The sequence below is a fragment of the Podarcis muralis genome, chromosome 13 (assembly GCF_964188315.1).
Source record: "Podarcis muralis chromosome 13, rPodMur119.hap1.1, whole genome shotgun sequence".
NCBI classification, from domain to species: domain Eukaryota; kingdom Metazoa; phylum Chordata; class Lepidosauria; order Squamata; family Lacertidae; genus Podarcis; species Podarcis muralis.
The window spans coordinates 53,902,290-53,920,835 of record NC_135667.1 but is presented as its reverse complement, the minus strand read 5'-3'; the positions used below and the strand labels follow the sequence as shown (position 1 = coordinate 53,920,835).

The 18,546-nt window shown below is 48.8% G+C and overlaps 1 protein-coding gene and 2 long non-coding RNA genes across 4 annotated transcripts; all 3 read right to left on the bottom strand.

The window, feature by feature from the left end:
• Positions 1 to 3,921: 3,921 nt before the first annotated feature.
• On the bottom strand, positions 3,922 to 5,895 carry LOC144325165 (uncharacterized). 2 transcript variants are annotated; one of them, XR_013390490.1, is made up of 4 exons: positions 5,797 to 5,895; positions 5,620 to 5,696; positions 5,034 to 5,090; positions 3,922 to 4,301 (listed from the first exon to the last, which is right to left on the bottom strand). It is a non-coding gene; the product is annotated as an uncharacterized LOC144325165 (long non-coding RNA). The 2 variants fall into 2 exon arrangements; XR_013390489.1 differs by having other exon boundaries at positions 5,620 to 5,889.
• Positions 5,896 to 5,918: 23 nt separating this feature from the next.
• Positions 5,919 to 7,733, bottom strand: LOC114582562 (uncharacterized). Its single transcript, XM_077917624.1, has 4 exons — positions 7,392 to 7,733; positions 6,364 to 6,670; positions 6,193 to 6,259; positions 5,919 to 6,103 (listed from the first exon to the last, which is right to left on the bottom strand). The coding sequence occupies exons 1-4, from the start codon at positions 7,587 to 7,589 to the stop codon at positions 6,058 to 6,060; spliced, it is 618 nt and encodes a 205-aa protein (XP_077773750.1). The 5' UTR covers positions 7,590 to 7,733; the 3' UTR covers positions 5,919 to 6,057.
• A 276-nt stretch (positions 7,734 to 8,009) lies between these two features.
• Positions 8,010 to 10,031, bottom strand: LOC144325030 (uncharacterized). Its single transcript, XR_013390315.1, has 3 exons — positions 9,852 to 10,031; positions 8,996 to 9,055; positions 8,010 to 8,539 (listed from the first exon to the last, which is right to left on the bottom strand). It is a non-coding gene; the product is annotated as an uncharacterized LOC144325030 (long non-coding RNA).
• Positions 10,032 to 18,546: the final 8,515 nt, after the last annotated feature.

The following is an 18,546-nucleotide window of genomic DNA, read 5'->3' as shown; positions in this document are numbered from 1 at the left end:
GCCAGCATGTTACTGGCTAGGTGAACAGAAGTTAATCATATTAGCAATATGGCCAGAATAATGTCTTATTACTGGAGACAGCCTACCATTCAAGGTAATGTATAAAACAGGTATTTGGGCAACCATTTGCGCATCACCCCCACAAAGAGAATGTATCACAAAACAAAGGAGAACACAGATTTGCATTAAATTTGCATATGTTAATCTATATGTATAAATGAAAAAGTAGAGAGCACTACAGTTATTTATTGAAAACATCATACATCTCACCATAGTCAATTCTGTGTCTGGGGCAGCTGTTTGCATGTTCAGACCCAGAAACCTCCCCCCTAAATAAATTCACACTTGACTCAAATTTTAGTTTTGGTTTTTGGCAGAATTATTAATTACAGCAAGTGAATGGTTGCATAGGCTCTGGTTCGACTAGCTCCCTGCCTTGAAGGTAGCGCTGACCCAGGGTTCCAGCATAGCTCAGCCAAGGGTGAACACCTGGATAAACGGAAAGCTGGGAACAGGCTATCTCCGCCACCCAGATGTTCCCCTGGACTCAGGCACGGGCACAACCCCCTCTCAGGGGTTGACCAAACCATCGAGTCCCTGGATCTGCCTGTGGACTGTCTCACCGGAGTGGTACATGCTTTAGCTATCTCTCACTTGGACTACTGCAATGCGCTCAATGTGGGGCTATCTTTGAAGGTGACCCAGAAACTACAACTAATCCAGAATGCGGCAGCTAGACTGGTGACCGGGAGCTGCCGCTGAGACCACATAACACCGGTCTTGAAAGACCTACATTAGCTCCCAGTATGTTTCTGAGCACAATTCAAAGCGTTGGTGATGAGCTTTGAAGCCCTAAACGGCCTCAGTCCAGTATACCTGAAGGAACGTTTCCACCCGCATCGTTTTGCCCGGACACTGAGGTCCAGCACCGAGGGCCTTGTGGCGGTTCCCTCACTGCGAGAAGTGAAGTTATAGGGAACCAGGCAGAGGGCCTTCTTGGTAGTGGCACCCACCCTGTGGAATGCTCCCCCACCAAATGTCAAAGAGAAAAACAACTACCAGACTTTTAGAAGACATCTGAAGGTCACCCTGTTTAGGGAAGCTTTTAATGTTTGACGGACTATTGTATTTTAATATTTTGTTGGAAGCTGCCCAGAGTGAAACCCAGCCAGATGGGCAGGGTATAAATATATTATTATTATTATTATTATTATTATTATTATTATTAAGCAGATAGGCCAGTTGTTCCTGTTGCTTTCCCTCCTTAGGGTCCTTCACTTTTAAACTGGACTTGGACAGAACAGCTGTTCAGAGGAGTGACAGCTGATCAAACAGAAGACTGTCTTTTTAAAAATAGGACCCATGGTCACCCAGGCGATGGGGCATTCTGATGAGGAGTGCTGTAATTTATTATGAAGGTAAAAAAGGAATGAGACTCCAGATCAGCTATTTAAAGCTAAATTAACTACAACTTTTATAATCCCTGTGGTTACATACAGCATGAATGAGGCATGCCGTCTGGTGCTATTAAATAAATTATTGGTTAGATTAATAATAGCCACATTAATGATAATTCTGACTTTGCACAGGATAATAAAATCCAAAGTAATGGCCAAGTTTCAAGCGGGGGTTTCTCACCAGTGGATGGTGTCCTGGGAATGTCAGTGTCACTTCTAGAACCATGGGATTGAGAAAGTAGATTTAATTTAAGGGGGCAAGCCTCTGCCACCTTCCTCCCAGTGAGATTATGCATTAGGAATTCAAGGTTACGGCGTTCACCTCCAGTGGGTGGGGACCCAGTACGTTTAGGTTCACGGGCTCACATTGACAATCACCTTTGCTGTTGGGCTCATGAATATTAAACGAAACTCTGCGTAACCTTTGAACATGCAGAATTTATCATCAGTAAGCGAATTTCAAAATTAAAATTGCCCGTCTGCAGCCTGTCATTGCTGTCTGACACTTTGGAGATAACGAAATCGCCAGTACTGGTCAGGTGGCCTGGTGCATCCAGAAATGGCATGTTTGGGATTGGGGGGTCATTGCAATTAACTCCAAATATTCAGATGGGATGTCTCTCTCCCTCTCTCTCTCTCCCTCCCTCCCCTCCCTCTCTCTCATATACACACACAAACAAACACGCACGCGCGCACACACACACACACACACACACACACTGGTGTCAAACATCTTGCACAACTTACTTTTTATATAATTTTGCATTATTTTATACAGTGGAACTATTGTTTTCAAGACAATTCTCCTCACAAACCCGGCAAATCTAGAACTATACTTTATAATCTGATAACGTTGATAGTCTTTACTTGGACTTTGCTATTTTAACCCATGTGTGAGTGTACTCGTTCTACATGCCTATTTTATCGTTTTGCTTTTCATCCTTTAATATCCAGCTGTTGTTATAATTGCTCTGTCTAGTTTATATACATTATAAAATGATTATTTTTTTTAAAAAAAGGTTTATGAAAAGCACTACTTGTGACCCACCAAGTGAGTGTGGCCCACCAACCATGCGTTGTGGTCCGCGCACTGCTTGATAACACCCTTGGGTGGGCAGTTTTGTTGAGTAGCCAGTGAGTTTCATTCAGCCTGGTGGGTTGCAATCTCCAGAGGTTCACTTGCTATGCCTGCCCTCTATTTATTTATTGTGCTTCTGTGCTGCTGTCTTCCTTGAAGGTCATTCATCTTCCATCCAGTGCTAGTCGTGTCCCAAGCTATTATCTGCCCCTCCGCCCCCCCCCGGCACAATTCTCTTGTCTACAAACTGCATAACTTAGAAGCACCATAGACCAGGACTGCCATGCTTGCTTTATTCCTCTCCAGCAATCCAAGAGAGGGCTGCAGACAAGGCACGTGGTCCAGGCATTACTTCAAACAGAAACGTCCAAATGATTTTCTGGTGCCGTTTTTGAAACGCGAAACGTGGCTGGAGTGACATAAGTCTATTTGCCTCACCTACTTACTGTGTGCTTATCCAAAAGCTTGAGAATTTGTTTAGACTCTTAATGCATTTAACAGATATGGTTCAAGACTCTCTGGGAGAGGCATGCCAGCACAGGCTATATAATGACAGCTTTGATATATGACCAAAGAACCCCGTTTCCCCAAGGGTGAGGCAAGATGTCACTGATATCAGAATGTGCACTAGAGCCTGGTAGGTATCAACACATACACACAAGACGGCTCTGACCCTCTGAGCTGACATTTAAAAACACTGCCGGTTTATGAACGAGGACCACATAGCCTTTGAAGACATAAAAGCAGCAGTGTTACATATATGTGTAACTCTTCCATAAGTATGGGCTTTGAACTGGTTTTATTTATTTAAATGAGGTTATATTGTCACTTATCCAACCTTTGTTAGGCAGCTTGCTGGTTAATAGCCCAGAATGGTTGACTGATTCACTTGCCAGGTTTGATGGACAGCTGAGCCAGACTGGAGTCTGGGGATGCAGTGCTTCCGAGGGCTGGAACCTCCCTCTGATTGGCTACCAAGGCAGCTGACCAAAGGAGGGTGGAGCCAGCACTTTGGGAAGGAGAATAAAAGGAGCCGTTTCTGAGGGAGTGAGCGGATAAATAGGGAGATGGTTGAAGAGAGAGAGGTGTAGAGAGTTGGTTCTGATCTGTGTTTAGCATCCACTCTGAGGAAAACAGCTACAGCTACAGAGTCTCTGAGCTTAGACAGAAAGCTCTCTAGCAGTGGTTCCCAACCTTTCTTGGTCATTTCCCACCTAAGCATCTCTAAAATTCTGATGCCAAGAAAAATTCTGGGGCAAGAAAACAACAAGAAATCTATTGACAGCATATGAACCAATATCTTGACTCAACAATTCCCCCTCACAGGCAAAGAATTCTCACTGCAGTTAACTTAAGGACAACCAACCATGCCCTACCCCCCACTACCAAGGAAATATAATAAACGAATAAAATGAGAAGCTACCCAGTTGATGCTGACACAAAGTAAAAGAATATATGTTTTCCCACCTCATCTCCTCTCTCCCCCCTTTTCTTCCCCAGTCTTATACTATACACAGCACGAATGTTTCACAACAAATGCAATTGAACTGTAGAAAACACAACTTGAAAAAAGAGAAATACACATACTTTGGAAATCAAGAATTTCTTTAATAAAAAATTAGATAAAACAAACAAATTGATGAAGATGAAAGAGCTGCACCATGTCCTCATCCAGGCAAGGCCCTTCACATCTCCCTTGCAGGCTGAAAGATGGACCTCAGAAGGCGCAGAACTTCCGCCTGCAGCGTGGCCACCTGGGTGTTTGGCTGAAAAGCAGGGGGGAAAGGACATTGGTCAAGGACAATGGGAGTTGTAGTCAAGCAACCCCTGTAGGAAGGCCCCCAGTTCCCAAACCCATCTTACTAGTGTAAGCCTTTTTAAAAGAAATGCCAATAATAATAATAATAATAATAATAATAATAATAATAATAATAATAATAAAATATTTATACCCCACCCATCTGGCTGAGTTTCCCAAGCCACTCTAGGCGGCTCCCAATCAAGTGTTAAAAACAGTACAGCATTAAATATTAAAAACTTCCCTAAACAGGGCTGCCTTCAGATGTCTTTTAAAGAAAGGATAGCTGCTTATTTCCTTCGCATCTGAAGGGAGGGTGTTCCACAGGGTGGGCGCCACTACCAAGAAGGCCCTCTGCCTGGTTCCCTGTAACCTCACTTCTCGCAGGGAGGGAACCGCCAGAAGGCCCTCGGAGCTGGACCTCAGCGTCTGGGCTGAACAATGGGGGTGGAGACGCTCCTTCAGGTATACTGGACTGAGGCCGTTTAGGGCTTTAAAGGTCAGCACCAACACTTTGAATTGTGCTTGGAAATGTACTGGGAGCCAATGCAGATCTCTCAAGACCAGTGTTATGTGGTCTTGGCAGCCGCTCCCAGTCCCCAGTCTGGCTGCCGCATTCTGGATTAATTGCAGCTTGAACACGTACGCTCAACTTGTAGTGTGTTCTCCCCACCCCATGCAAATCTTTCTTTCCTCTTACCTGTTGATTTCAAAAGGGAGGCTCTGGCAGCAGCCACAGCAGTGAAGACAGGGGTTCCTGCAAGAAATAAGGAATCTTTGAAGCAGGAGAGAACTCGATGCTAAGGGCTGCTTCGAGGGAAGAATCCCTAAAGATGTGAATGGGCTATCACAGGCCGAACGCCAGGAACAGAACGTCCCCTCAGACGCCCATTCAGCTGTCACACCCACCCCAAGGACTTAAAGCAGATCCCACTGCAGAGCTCACAAGAGCAGCCTTTTGGCAGAAACAGTCAGGTGACCAGGAGATGCAGCAGAAGAGCATCTCTGACGGCAGGGCTTTAAATTAGGGCTAGACGACTTAATGGAGGAGAGGGCAGTCAAAGGCTACTTGTCCTGATGGAGACAACATGCTTCAGAAAAGCCGTTGCAAGAAGTCCCAGGTGGGCAGAGGGCTCTTGGGCTCGAATCCTGCTTGTGGCTTCCCCACTGGTATCTGGGTGGCCCCTGGGAGAAGAGGAGGCTGGACCAGAGGGGCCCTTGGCCTGATCGTGCAGGCCCTTCTTGTGCGTTTACTAAGGTCCGCCTCCTTCCCCCTGTCCCATTACCTCTGAGACAAGAAGACTTCATCTGGGCTCCAGTCCCTCTCAGGATGCGGCGGCTGCCAGGCTGAGTCTTTCCCTCCCTGCAAAGGAAACAGAGACATCAGCAGGCGCCTGGCTCCCAGCCACGCTAGCCCCGTCTTGGGCAGGGTGGGGGACCTGGGAAGGGGAATTTCCTCCTACCTGATCTTATTAGCTGCTCCAACCTGTCCTCCTCCGTACGGGCGTTTGGGCTCTGTCCTGGCCGGCCTGGCACAGAAGGAGCAGCCAAAGTCTCCCCCGGCTCTGGAATAACTCGGGAGGTGCTTTTGATGGGTGGAAACCTTGGCTCGTCCTTCTGTGTCAAGTAGGGCTGGGAAGGAGCCATGCCTACACAGAGAATGGACGGAGGGGGAGGCAGGCGAGGGTCAGGGGCCGGGAACTGCCATGATGGTCTCTCATTCTTCATCCCGGAAGCAGGCGCTGGAGCCTCATCCCTGGAGGTGTGGCCCTGTGGAGGAAGCAGGACATCATGTGAGAATGGGCCTCTGATGGGCCAAAAACTATGGAAGGACCCCTTTGTTCCCTCTGCCCCAGTACCTGAGGGTCGTCACGTCTCTCCAGGGATTTGACCAGAACAAAGCATTTGTTGGGAAAGGCTCCCTCCCTGCAAAGAAAACGGAGACATCAGCAGGTGCCCAGCTCCCAGCCACGCTAGCCCAGTCTGGAGCAGGAGGGGGGGGGACCTGGGAAGGGGGCATTTCCTCCTACCTGATCTTATTAGCTGCCCCAACCTGTCCTCCTCCCTACGAGCATCTGGGCTCCAGCCTGGCCGGCCTGGCACAGAAGTAGCAGCCAAAGTCTTCTCCCTCTCTGAAATAAATTGAGATGCTCTTTTAATGGGAGGAAACTTTGGCTGCTGCTTCTGCGCCAAATCGGGCTGGGAAGGAGCCATGCCAGTACAGAGAAGGGGCAGTGGGGACGCGCCGCGAGGGACGTCAGCCGGGAACCGCTGGGATGTTGTCCGGTTCTTCATCCCAGGAGCTGGCGCTGGAGCCTCATCCCTTGAGGCCTGGCCCTGTGGAGGAAGAGGGACATCATATGAGAATGGGCTGTGAATGGCCAAAAACTACTGGCAGAACTTCAACTCAGACCTCTTTCAGCTGCCTTAGCTGCCAAATATTCAAAGGCTTCTCTCTCCACTTTCACTATCATGGAGAATCCTGGAAATCCTGTAGTGTGTTCAGGGTGCTAGGAATGGGAGCTGCCAGGAATGGTAGGTCCTTGACAAAGGACAGGTCCCAGGATTCCTTGGTGGAAGCCAAGACCGTGAACGTGGTAGAAGAGGCCTTTGGATGTCCGGTGTGGTGGATGCTCTCAAGAGGAAGCCTGCCACTGACATGGGGGTTATGTTCTGGGGATCACACCACAAACCAGAATCTCACAGGGTCAAAACACATGGGGTTCAGGGCTGGGTGACAATGCCAAAGTCCCTTTTCCCAGACACCCGCCTGCTTTCTGCTCCCTTTTCCATTCTTTAGATGAGTGAACAAGAACACACTGCTGATCTTGCAGGAACAAGGAAGCCCAGGAGAGTCAGATGCCCCACAAGAGCATCTTGGATGAGGTGGCTTTCAAAGAGGGTGAGACAATTTTGTGGTGCAGAGGGCAATGCAACCTGGTTGGAGGGAAGCAATGCTTCTGAAAAGCACTTGCTGGAAGCCACAGGTGGGGAGAGTGTTCCTACAACTCCCCAAACATGTTTCAGAAGGTCCCCTACCTTCCCTCTGCCCCAGTACCTGAGCGTCCTCACCTGAGCATCTGTCCAGGGATTTCACCAGAATGAAGTACCCATTGGGGAAGGGCTCCTTCCCTGCAAAGAAAACAGAAACATGAGCAGGCGCCTGGCTCCCATCTATGCTAGCACCTGTCTGGCACATGAGGGAGGGGGACATGGGAAGGAAGCATTCCTGTAATATAGGGCAGTCAGTTGGCATTTCCACTTACCTGAAGTGGGAGTCTTTCCCCCCTTGTTCTGGCCGGCCTCTCTCCTAAGGAAGAAACAAGCTCAGTTAGTCGGATTGGTTCAAGGAGTTCCAGATAAATCTATAGCTAATTCTATGTATCTCTTTTATTCTAAGGTTCATTATGGTAGCTGAGAATACTGGTTGATATTGGCTAGAATATCAGGAAGGACATTTTCATGGGATGCAGAAATTAGAGAAAAATATGAGCTAAGAAGGCAAGGAGAGCCACTTCTTCCCCTGGTCCAGTTCCACACCCCATGTCAGCTTTTGTCTGAAGGAAAGAATGACCCTGGGTTCATCTCCACAGACGCATTCCCAACAAGAGCTAGATTGCCCAATGGGCAGAGCAGGAACTGGCCTGTGGGCCTCATAACAACGGATTAAAATAAAGACTGTTTGTTTTCCGTAATACAATCGGTTTATTAATATTGTTGGTTGGTAAAATCAAAAAGGTATCAGGAGATAATCTGTGAGGAGCCCAGCGACATTTTGACCGCCATAGGTATTAATCTGGAACTGTGCCCAACCAAGGGTAAACTTTGGACTCTCAAATGTCAACAGAGCCCTGAATGACCCTAAAATTCGGCACCCCTCCCTCTTGTTCTTCTGCATTGTTTAGCAGTGTAGTGCCCAGTGTGAGCACACTGGTCCTGCCATCCTAAAACTGCCCTGGCCCAGCCTTGGGATGTGGTGGCATGGGAGAGAATCATGCCCTTTGTCCTGCCCAGGTGGACCGCAGAGAAACCCTCTCCATAAAACTATAGAGATATCCAAATCAGGCCTTCCTCCTGCAGTTGGTAAGATGACAGGGAAACACTTCCCCTGCCACAGAAGGTCACAGCATACCTGCACATTTTGCTTTCTGTCATGGCACTGCTGGGCTGCTGCTGGGCTGCTGGAGATTTTCCCAAACCACGGCTCTGCGAAGGAAGAAGGACATTGTATTACCCTGGCATAGGCATCCACTCTAGAGGACAGGGGTCCCGTGGTCCCTCCTCAATAATGTTCTTCTGGGGTACATCACCCTCAATATTTCCCCTCACTCCGCCTCCTGTCTGCCTTCCCAGTTCCCTCCCTTCCTCAGTCTGCTGCCTCCCCCCAGCCACAGCCCACCTTCTCCTGTGTGGCACAGAGCAGCCCGCGTGACCCAGGGAAGGAGGGAGGCAGAACAAGCACCCCTGCCATGCTGCCCATGCCCACATCACGACTGGGTGCCAACGAACGCTGCTCCTGCCTGGGCACATAATGACCAGACCCCTGGCTTGGAAGGAGGGGGGCGAAGGGCTGGGGCGAGATGGGACTGCTCCCCACCAACCCAGCCCTGTTTGCTCTGGTTGGCACCCCAACCTCCTGGCACATGAATGGAATAAACATACCACGACTGGCCGCCTCCCCTTCCTCCACCTGTTCCCAGCGCCACAGAAGCCTCTTAGGACCTAGGAGACAGAAAGGAAAATAAAAACAGAGGAAGAGGTTACAGATGGGAAATGTCGGGGACATAAATTCAGAGACCCTGGCTTATGTTTCGCAGCAGGACTTAGGATCCACCCAGGACCTCAAACTTAAACTGTTCCCTCCCTGTGACAAATTAAAGATTGTAAGCCCCTCAAGGCAGGAACCTCTTTCTCAAGGGTCACACGCAGTGATGGTGCAGAGAAAGAATATAAAATAATTCTCTCTAGGCCCCTGCCCCATGCAAGCTGAAGCCCACTAGACGCCTTTTCCTTAAATTTCCAAATCATCACAGTCCTCCCATTTATTTATTTATAGGGTTTAGAGGTGTCCCCTACAAATCCATAACAGTATTTTGCCAATGCATGATAAAGTATATAAGTTTGGAACAGAGTACCTATTTTTTGCTCTATAAGACTCACTTTTTCCCTCCTAAAAAGTAAAGGGAAATGTGTGTGCGTCTTATGGAGCGAATGCAGGCTGCGCAGCTATCCCAAAAGCCAGAACAGCAAGAGGGATTGCTGCTTTCACTGCATAGCGATCCCTCTTGCTGTTCTGGCTTCTGAGATTCAGAATATTTTTCCTTGCTTTCCTCCTCCAAAAACTAGGTGCGTCTTGTGGTCTGGTGTGTCTTATAGAGTGAAAAATATGGTAGTTGCTTTGGAAGATGATAATCAGGCATAGCCTGGGTCTGTCAAGCTGTTTGCAGGTATTTCCAGGGGGTGGTGCGAGGAATCTGGGCATTCGCAGTACAAGCCAAGCCCTGGCTCCATGGCTCACCTAAATTTAGGGAATTCTCTTCCCCGGAAGCTGGCAGAACCCCTCTTCACCACATGCCCCTGGCGATGTCGACTGTCCTACTGATCCTAAGCCAGCCCAGCTTCAGGTACCCCACCAAGTGCCCCCCTCCAGAACCTACTGCTCTCAACCGACTCTCAACTGCCTCCCCACCCAACATTCAAACTCCCTTTCAAATCCTCCTCCAACCCTCCATCTCCACCAGAATTCCACTCTCTCTCTTCCCCCCTCCCTCCCTGCTTGACATTCCCTTGGGAATTCTAGTAGCATCACCTCAATTACCATATTGCAAAAAAGGAGGAAGAGAGTACAGATGGAATCCAGAGGTTACAGACCCTGGCTTAGGTCTCGCAGGAGGACTCAGGATCCACCCTGGACCTCAACCCTTCCCTGTTCCCTCCCTATGTCAAATTAAAAATTGTAAGCCCCTTGGGGCAGGAACCTCTTTCTCAAGGGTCACACACAGTGATGGTGCAGAGAAATAATACAAAATAAATCTCACTAGGCTCCTGCCCTGTGCAGGCTGAATCCCGCTAGACACCTTTCCCTTAAAACCAAAGGCTGTGCACAAACCATCCATTTCGGGCTCCAGCAGCATGAAAAGGAGCTACGTCTGCAGAGCTGCATTGCTGAGAGGCAGGGACTCAGACCTTAGAAAGAAAATTGGCAGAGAGGGCTCTGTGTGAGGTCCCTTCCCCTGTGCTCCTGGAGAAAAAAGAGCGAATTGTTCCCCTCTCTCTTCCTTTGACCTGTGTTGGATTCAGACATGCATGTGCCTGGCGTTGGTTATCAAGTAAATATCAGAATTGCTACAAAAGTCGGGTGCCACCCCCGTACTCTGCAAGATCCCAGGGGTGTTCAGGCACTCACCCAGCGTCCGCGTTCCTTGGGAGAACAGACCACAGCTGAAGAAGTCTTGCGAAGCTTTCAACAGCTGTGAACAAGTCAAGCCAGGGAGCCAAGTCGCCATGCACCAGTGACAGGTGACACTAATAACAATAACAGCAACAATAATATTTATATGCCACTCATCTCCTCTGGGCCGCGGAGCTCCTCCTACTTTCAGAGTTCCTTCTCATTATCACTTGTCTCAGCAAGTCTCTCCCCATCATCTGACAGGCATCCCTCTTGCAGGCCACTATAAGGCTTGCTTGCAAAGCAGCACTTTGTGACATCAGCTGGCAAACAGGGGCCAGGCTGCTGGGTTGCCAGGCAGCTGAATTAATAAAAATAAAATGGGGTTCAAAGTGTGCTGGGATGAGGCCCCTGTGGGTCAGGCCAGAGGGTTCTGTTGGGGTGTGTGGTTGTGGCTCCCCTTGTTCTGCATCTTCCTCCCCTGCCCATTCCTTTAGCTGCTTGATGGAATCATAGTATGGTAGATTTGGGAGGGATCCCAAGGGTCATCTAGTCCAACCCCAGACTAGGAGGCAGTGGAAGACAGGAGTGCTTGGCGTGTTCTGGTCCATGAGGTCACGAAGAGTCAGACACGACTAAACGACTAAACAACAACAAAGAGTTGGGAGGGATGCCAAGGGTCATCTAGTCCAACCCCAGACAATGCCAGGATCCTGCCCACTGCCAGCCCTGGCTGGTCTCCAAACTCTGACCATCTTCTTACCAACCAGTTTCACAGACCCCTTGCATTTCTGCCTGGGCTGGAGAAAGGGGAGAGAGAAACGAAGTGTTGGAAATGTAAAGAAAAAGATGGTACATTTTATCATATGTGGTGGGAATGTAAGAAAGTGAAAAGCTTCTGGGAGTTGATATATACTGAGCTGAAAAAAATGTTGAAATATACATTTGTTAAGAAACCAGAGGCTTTTCTTTTAGGAATTGTTGGTAACGAAATAAACAGAAAGGACCACAAACTTTTCCAATATGCAGTAACAGCGGCAAGAATACTACTGGCCCAGAAATGGAAACAAGAACAAACTCCTCCAACGTTGGAGGAGTGGAGAATGAAGCTGATGGACTATGCGGAACTTGATAAACTGACTGGGAAGATCAGATATCTACGAGATCAAAAGTTCATCGAGGACTGGGGAAAATTGGTTGAATATTGGGAATGTATAAGTGATAATGCAATAACGCTAGTGGCATTAAGAGAAGCTCTGTAACAGAATAAGAAATATTGTAAAAAGGCAAAATAGAAGTGGGGGGGGGTAGGTACAAAGGCAATAGTAAAATTTGGAAATGTGTAATTAAAGAAGTTTGAATTTGGATGATTGGCAGAGAAGCTGAAGGAAGTCAAAAATGGAAAATTTAACAGAAATGGTAATGTGGACTGAATGTATGGAAAATTAATAAAATATAATTTTTTAAAAAAAAGAGAAACGTTTTGCGCTCTCTCTCTCTCTCGACATGGATATGAGAGCCAAACCATGCAGCCCTGTCAATATCTCAGGAGCCGTCACAGAGAGGAGGGAGGAAGCTTGTATACTCCTGCTCCAGAGGCCCTCAGGACCTGAAGCCGTGGATTCAAGTTACAAGAAAGGAGATTCCGACTCAACTTCAGGAGGAATTTTCTGACAGGAAGAGCTCTTTGACAGTGGGAAGGAAACCCTCAGAAGGCGGTAGACTCCCTTTCCTTGGAGGTTTTTGAGCAGAGGTGGGATGGCCATCTGCCATGGATGCTTTAGCTGAGATTCCTGCATTGCAGGGGGTTGGTCTAGATGACCCTCGGGGTCCCTCCTAACACTACAATTCTATGATCCTATGATATAAAGTGCATCCAATGAGCATTTAAAGCACATGACGTCCCTCCAATGATCCTGGGCATTGCAGCTTTCCTCTCACAGAACTACAATTCCCAGAATCCCCGACAAGCTACAATTCCCAGGATCATTTAGGGGAGGACACCTTTTTACAACAGGGAGGAGAACCTGCAGCACACTTCCCCCAGTTTCCTAGGAACCAGGAATGCGAAGCTCAAGTGCTTCTAACAGGATGACTTGACAGAGCAGGCTTATAAAATTTTGTTCCAAAGGGTGCCTCCCCCCTCTCTACTGAGCGATGGCAAGAATCCATGGGGTTCCAGGCTCTCACCTTTGGAGAATTGAGACATGGCGGAGACTGTCTTACCTTTCAGAAATACAGTTTATTCACCTATTTACACCTTCAGTTTGCATGGAGGGAGTCCAGATCTTACAGCAGAGTCCTTCCAAGAGGGACTTGTCCCCCACAGTTTTCCTGTAACCTCACACCCAGGTACAGTGGTACCTCGGGTTACAGACGCTTCAGGTTACAGACTCCGCTAACCCAGAAATAGTACCTCGGGTTAAGAACTTTGCTTCAGGATGAGAACAGAAATCATGTGGCAGTGGCGCAGCAGTGGCAGGAGGCCCCATTAGCTAAAGTGGTACCTCAGGTTAAGAACAGTTTCAGGTTAAGAACGGACCTCCAGAACGAATTAAGTTCTCAACCTGAGGTACCACTGTATACTGGCCCCCTTCCAAATCCACTGTCTTTGTCCACACCTCTGGGCAACTGATTTTTAATGGTCCTAGTTTGGTGAGGTCCTTTTGCACAGGCTAGCCCAGGAATTCCTCTGCAGCTTGCATTTCTCCCTTCACATCCCAAATAATCCCAAATCCTACCATCTATTAATTTCTAGTTTTGGGTGGGATCCCCCCATAATCTATAACAATATTGTAACTAAGGTCATTCTACAGTATTCGGATTCCGAAGGGAATGTCTAGCAGGGAGGGAGGGGGGAAGAGAGAGTGTGGAATTCTGGGGGAGAGTGACGATTGGAGGAGGCTTGGAAAGGGAGTTTGAATGTTGGTGGGGAGGCAGTTGAGAGTCAGTTGAGAGCGGTGGGTTCTGGAGGGAGGAGGTCAGCTGGGGTGGGCAGCTCTTCAGCTTAGGATCAGTATGAGAGTCGTTTGACGGTGGCCAAAAAGGAACAGAGACGCAGAGAGGGACTGTGAGTCTCCTCTGGAGGCCGGGGAATGTGGCAGTCCCATGCCCAGCAAAGAGGGGCTCTTCCAGCTGCCCAGAAACAGAATAACCTCAATTTTGGATGGCCACAGAGCCAGGCTTGTTTTCCTAATGCCCAGATACCTCACACCACCCTCTGAAAACATCTGGAAAGCAGCTTAACAGACCTGGGCTTTGCCTAATTATCGTCTTCCCAAGCAACTTAGAAATGCAATGCTGGTGCTCAACGAAAGAAGTTTAAAGACTCTCTCAAGGCAGATCTAAAAGAAATATTGTGTAAACAATTGGGAAACGCTGGCCTTAGAATGCTCCAATTGGAGAACAGCCTTTACCAACGGTGTCATGGACTTTGAAGACACTCGAACTCAGGGCAAAAGGGAGAAACAAACTAGGAGGAAGGCACACTTGGCAAACCCTCACTGTGATCAACTCCCACCCGGAAACCTATGTCCCCACTGTGGAAGGAAGTGTGGATCCAGAATTGGCCTCCACAGTCACTAATGCTAATGGACTCATTCTTAAGACCGTGTTCATGGAAGACAATCTTACTTGGCTACGAGTGATCGCCAAAGAAGATGAGAGAAATTGGGGGGCTACGGCCATTTTCATTGACATGGAATTAGTGGAAAATCCTCAGGGGAAGATGCTTTGCATGTCCATGCTCCCCCAACGTCCAGTTGGTCCATCACTTCCACTCTTGTGCTCCCCAAATGCTGGCACCCATCCAGCAGGTGGAGGCTCACCTTAGGGAAGGGGGATAGTGTCATGGGGCAGGAATCTGCTTCACCTACTGAACAGCAGCCTGAAGGGGAAGAAGGGGGAGTGACATCACCTGCAGCTTCAAAGACTCCAAGGAGAAAGCGCTGATGAGAACCAGCTGGCTCCAGCCTTCTTAAGTAGAGCTCCCAGTAGCAGTCAGAGAAGGCAGAGAAGGAAAGAAAACTGCTTGTTAGTTTTACTCTTTAACAATCTTTATCACATTATATTATTTAATCATTGGCATATCAAAGGCGACCAGTTCCTCCAATTTCTTTATTGAGCTTTAACCTATGCCAGTGATGCCCTTCTCCTCTCGTCAGGGACTGGCACATTCAGACATCATGTGTGGCATCCCAGAAGACATGCAAGGCACCGAGAAGCATGGATTCCTCCAGCAACTTGGAAGGACAATACAATCCAGAAAGTCAAAACTGGAATGCCACGGAAGATGGAGTTTCGCTCTGTGTCCATCAGCTTGGGTGCTGGCAACGGAGACCATTCTCTTGAAGCGTGGCCCTGTGGAGGAAGAAGGACTTGGTATCCTCCTGGCAGACGTGGGGAATAGATGCCCAGTGCCCCTGCCCTGACATTGCTCCCCAAGAAAACTTGGCCCACCTACTTCCGGACGAGAGCATCTCCTTTCTGCTCTCATGCAAGAAGGTTCTTCTCCCATTCTCTGTTGACACTCAACTTGTAGGGTGTTCTCCCAGCTCCATGCAATTTTTTCCTTCCTCTTATCTGTTTTTTTTTTTTACACAGAGTGCTTCTGCAGGAGCCACAGCGATGGAGAACGGAGATCCTGGAAGAAAAGAGGTATCCTTGAAGCGTGGCAGAACTCTAGGCTAAGGGCTGCTTCGAGGGAAGAGTCCCTGAACTTGTGAATGGGCTATCACAGACCAAACTCAACTTGAAAAAAGAGATAATTCACATACTTTCGTAAACCAAGAAAATCTTTAATGAAAAATATTTCAAACCAACAAATGAAAATGGTTCTGGGACTAAGACTTGGTTTGGAAGGTGCAGAACATGCAGCGTAGCCACCTGGGTGTTTGTCGGAAAAGCAGGAGAAAAAGGACAGCGGTTAAGGACAAAGGGAGCTGTAGTCAAGAAATACCTGTAAGAGGGCCTCCAGTTCCCAAACCCGTCTTATTAGCGTAAGCCTTTTTCAGAAACGCATCCACAGCATGAACAGGTACGTTCAACTTGTAGGGTGTTCTTTGCAAATCTTTCCTTCCTCTTAACAGTTCTTTTTATAAGGGTGGCTTCGGCAACAGCCAAAGGGGACAGTGTTCTTACGACTCCTCAAACATGTTTCAAAAGGACCCCTTCCTTCCTTCCCTCCCTCCCAGTACCTGAGAGTCGTCACGTCTCTTCAGGGATTTGGCCAGGACAAGGTAAATGTTGGGAAAAGGCTCCCTCCCTGCAGATGACACCAAACTGGGAGGGGTGGCTAACACCCCAGAGGACAGGATCACACTTCAAAACGACCTTGACAGATTAGAGAACTGGGCCAAAACAAACAAGATGAACTTTAACAGGGAGAAATGTAAAGTATTGCACTTGGGCAAAAAAAATGAAAGGCACAAATACAAGATGGGTGACACCTGGCTTGAGAGCAGTACATGTGAAAAGGATCTAGGAGTCTTGGTTGACCACAAACTTGACATGAGCCAACAGTGTGGCGCGGCAGCTAAAAAAGCCAATGCAATTCGGGGCTGCATCAATAGGAGTATAGCATCTAGATCAAGGGAAGTAATAGTGCCACCGTATTCTGCTCTGGTCAGACCTCACCTGGAGTACTGTGTCCAGTTCTGGGCACCACAGTTCAAGAAGGACATTGACAAACTGGAACGTGTCCAGAGGAGGGCAACCAAAATGGTCAAAGGCCTGGAAACGATGCCTTATGAGGAACGGCTAAGGGAGCTGGGCATGTTTAGCCTGGAGAAGAGGAGGTTAAGGGGTGATATGATAGCCATGTTCAAATATATAAAAGGATGTCACATAGAGGAGGGAGAAAGGTTGTTTTCTGCTGCTCCAGAGAAGCGGACACGGAGCAATGGATCCAAACTACAAGAAAGAAGATTCCACCTAAACATTAGGAAGAACTTCCTGACAGTAAGAGCTGTTTGACAGTGGAATTTGCTGCCAAGGAGTGTGGTGGAGTCTCCTTCTTTGGAGGTCTTTAAGCAGAGGCTTGACAACCATATGTCAGGAGTGCTCTGATGGTGTTTCCTGCTTGGCAGGGGGTTGGACTCGATGGCCCTTGTGGTCTATTCCAACTCTATGATTCTATGATTCCTGCAAAGAAAACTGAGACACCAGCAGGTGCCTAGCTCCCAGTCATGCAAGCACCAGTCTGGGGCAGGAGGCGGGGGGGGGGGGACGGACCTGGGAAGGGGCATTTCCTCCTACCTGATCTTATGAGCTCTCCCCATTTGACCTCCATACGGGCGTCTCGGCTCTATCCCGACCGGCCTAGCACAGAAGCAGCAGCCAAAGTCTCCTCCCTCTCTGAAATAACTCGAGATGCTGTCTTAATTAGGGGAAACATTGGCTGCTGCTTCTGCGCCAAACAGAGCCGGGAAGGAGCCATGCCCGTACGGAGAAGGGGCAGTGGGGAAGCGGTACGAGGGATGTCAGCCGGGAACCACCGGGATGTTCTCTTGCCCTTCATCCTGGAAACTGGAGCCTCATCCCTTGAGGTGTGATGCTGTGTTTCCTAAGGCCCCCCCTCCTTCCCCCTGTCCCCTTACCTCTGAGACAAGAGGCCTTCATCTGGGCTCCAGTCCCTCCCGGGATGCGGCAGTTCCCCGACTGAACTTCTCCCTCGCTGCAAAACAAACGGAGACATCAGCAGGCACCTGGCTCCCAGCCACGCTAGCCCCAGTCTGAGGCAGGAGGGTGGGGGACCTGGGAAGGGGCATTTCCTCCTACCTGATCTTAGAAGGGCTCCCCACTTCTCCTCTGTACGGGTGTCCGACTGGCCTAGCACAGAAGCAGCAGCCAAATCACCTGAGAAGCTGTTTTAATGGGAGGAAACTTTGGCTGCTGCTTCTGTGCCAAACCGGGCCGGGATGGAGCCATGCCCATACGGAGAAGGGGCAGTGGGGACGCGCCACGAGGGACGTCAGCTGGGAACCGCCGGGATGTTGTTCGGTTCTTCATTCCAGGAGCCGGATCTGGAGCCTCATCCCTGGAGGCGTGGCCCTGTGGAGGAAGATGGACATCACATGAGAATGGAAGCCACAGGTGGGGAGAGTGTTTCTAGGACTCCCAAAACATGTTTCACAAGGATCCCTTCGTTCCCTCTGCCCTCTTACCTGATGTTCGCCACGTCTCTCCAGGGATTTGGCCAGAACAAAATACGTGTTGGGGAAAGGCTCCCACACTGCAAAGAAAAAAGAAACATGAGCAGGCACCTGGCTCCCTGCCACGCTAGCCCCAGTCTGGGGCATAAGGGTGGGGGACAAGGGAAGGAAGCATTCCTAGAATATGGGGCACTCAGTTGGCATTTCCACTTACCTGAGCTGGGAGCCTTTCCCCCTTTGTTCTGGCCGGCCTCTCACCTAAGGAAGAAACAAGCTCAGTTAGTCTGATTGGCTGGAGGAGTTCCAGATAAATATATAGGTATATCTATTTCATTCTAAGGTTCATTATGGTAACTGAGACCACCAGTTGAGCTTGGCTAGAATCTCAGGAAGGACATTTTCATGGGATGCAGAAATTAGAGAATAAGATGGGCTAAGAAGGCAAGGAGAGCCACTTCTTCCCCTGGTCCAGTTCCACACACCATGTCTGCTTCTGACTGAAGGAAGGAATGACCGGGGGGGGGGGATTCTGGGATTGATTTCTACCGAAGCATTCCCCACTGGAGCCAGATTATTCAATGGACAGAGCAGGCGCCTGGCTTCCAGCCAGGCTAGCCCCAGTCTGGGGCAGGAGGGTGGGGGACATGGGAAGGGCCATTTCTTCCTACTTG

Coding starts and splice junctions, on each gene's coding strand:
- LOC114582562 (XM_077917624.1), bottom strand. CDS start 7,589: ATGCCAACTGACTGCCCTATATTACAGGAATGCTTCCTTCCCATGTCC. Junction 6,671..7,391: donor GCTCAGGTGAGGACGCTCAG/GTACTGGGGCAG, acceptor CTTCCTCCACAG/GGCCAGGCCTCAAGGGATGA. Junction 6,104..6,192: donor AGAGACGTGACGACCCTCAG/GTACTGGGGCAG, acceptor CTTCCTCCACAG/GGCCACACCTCCAGGGATGA.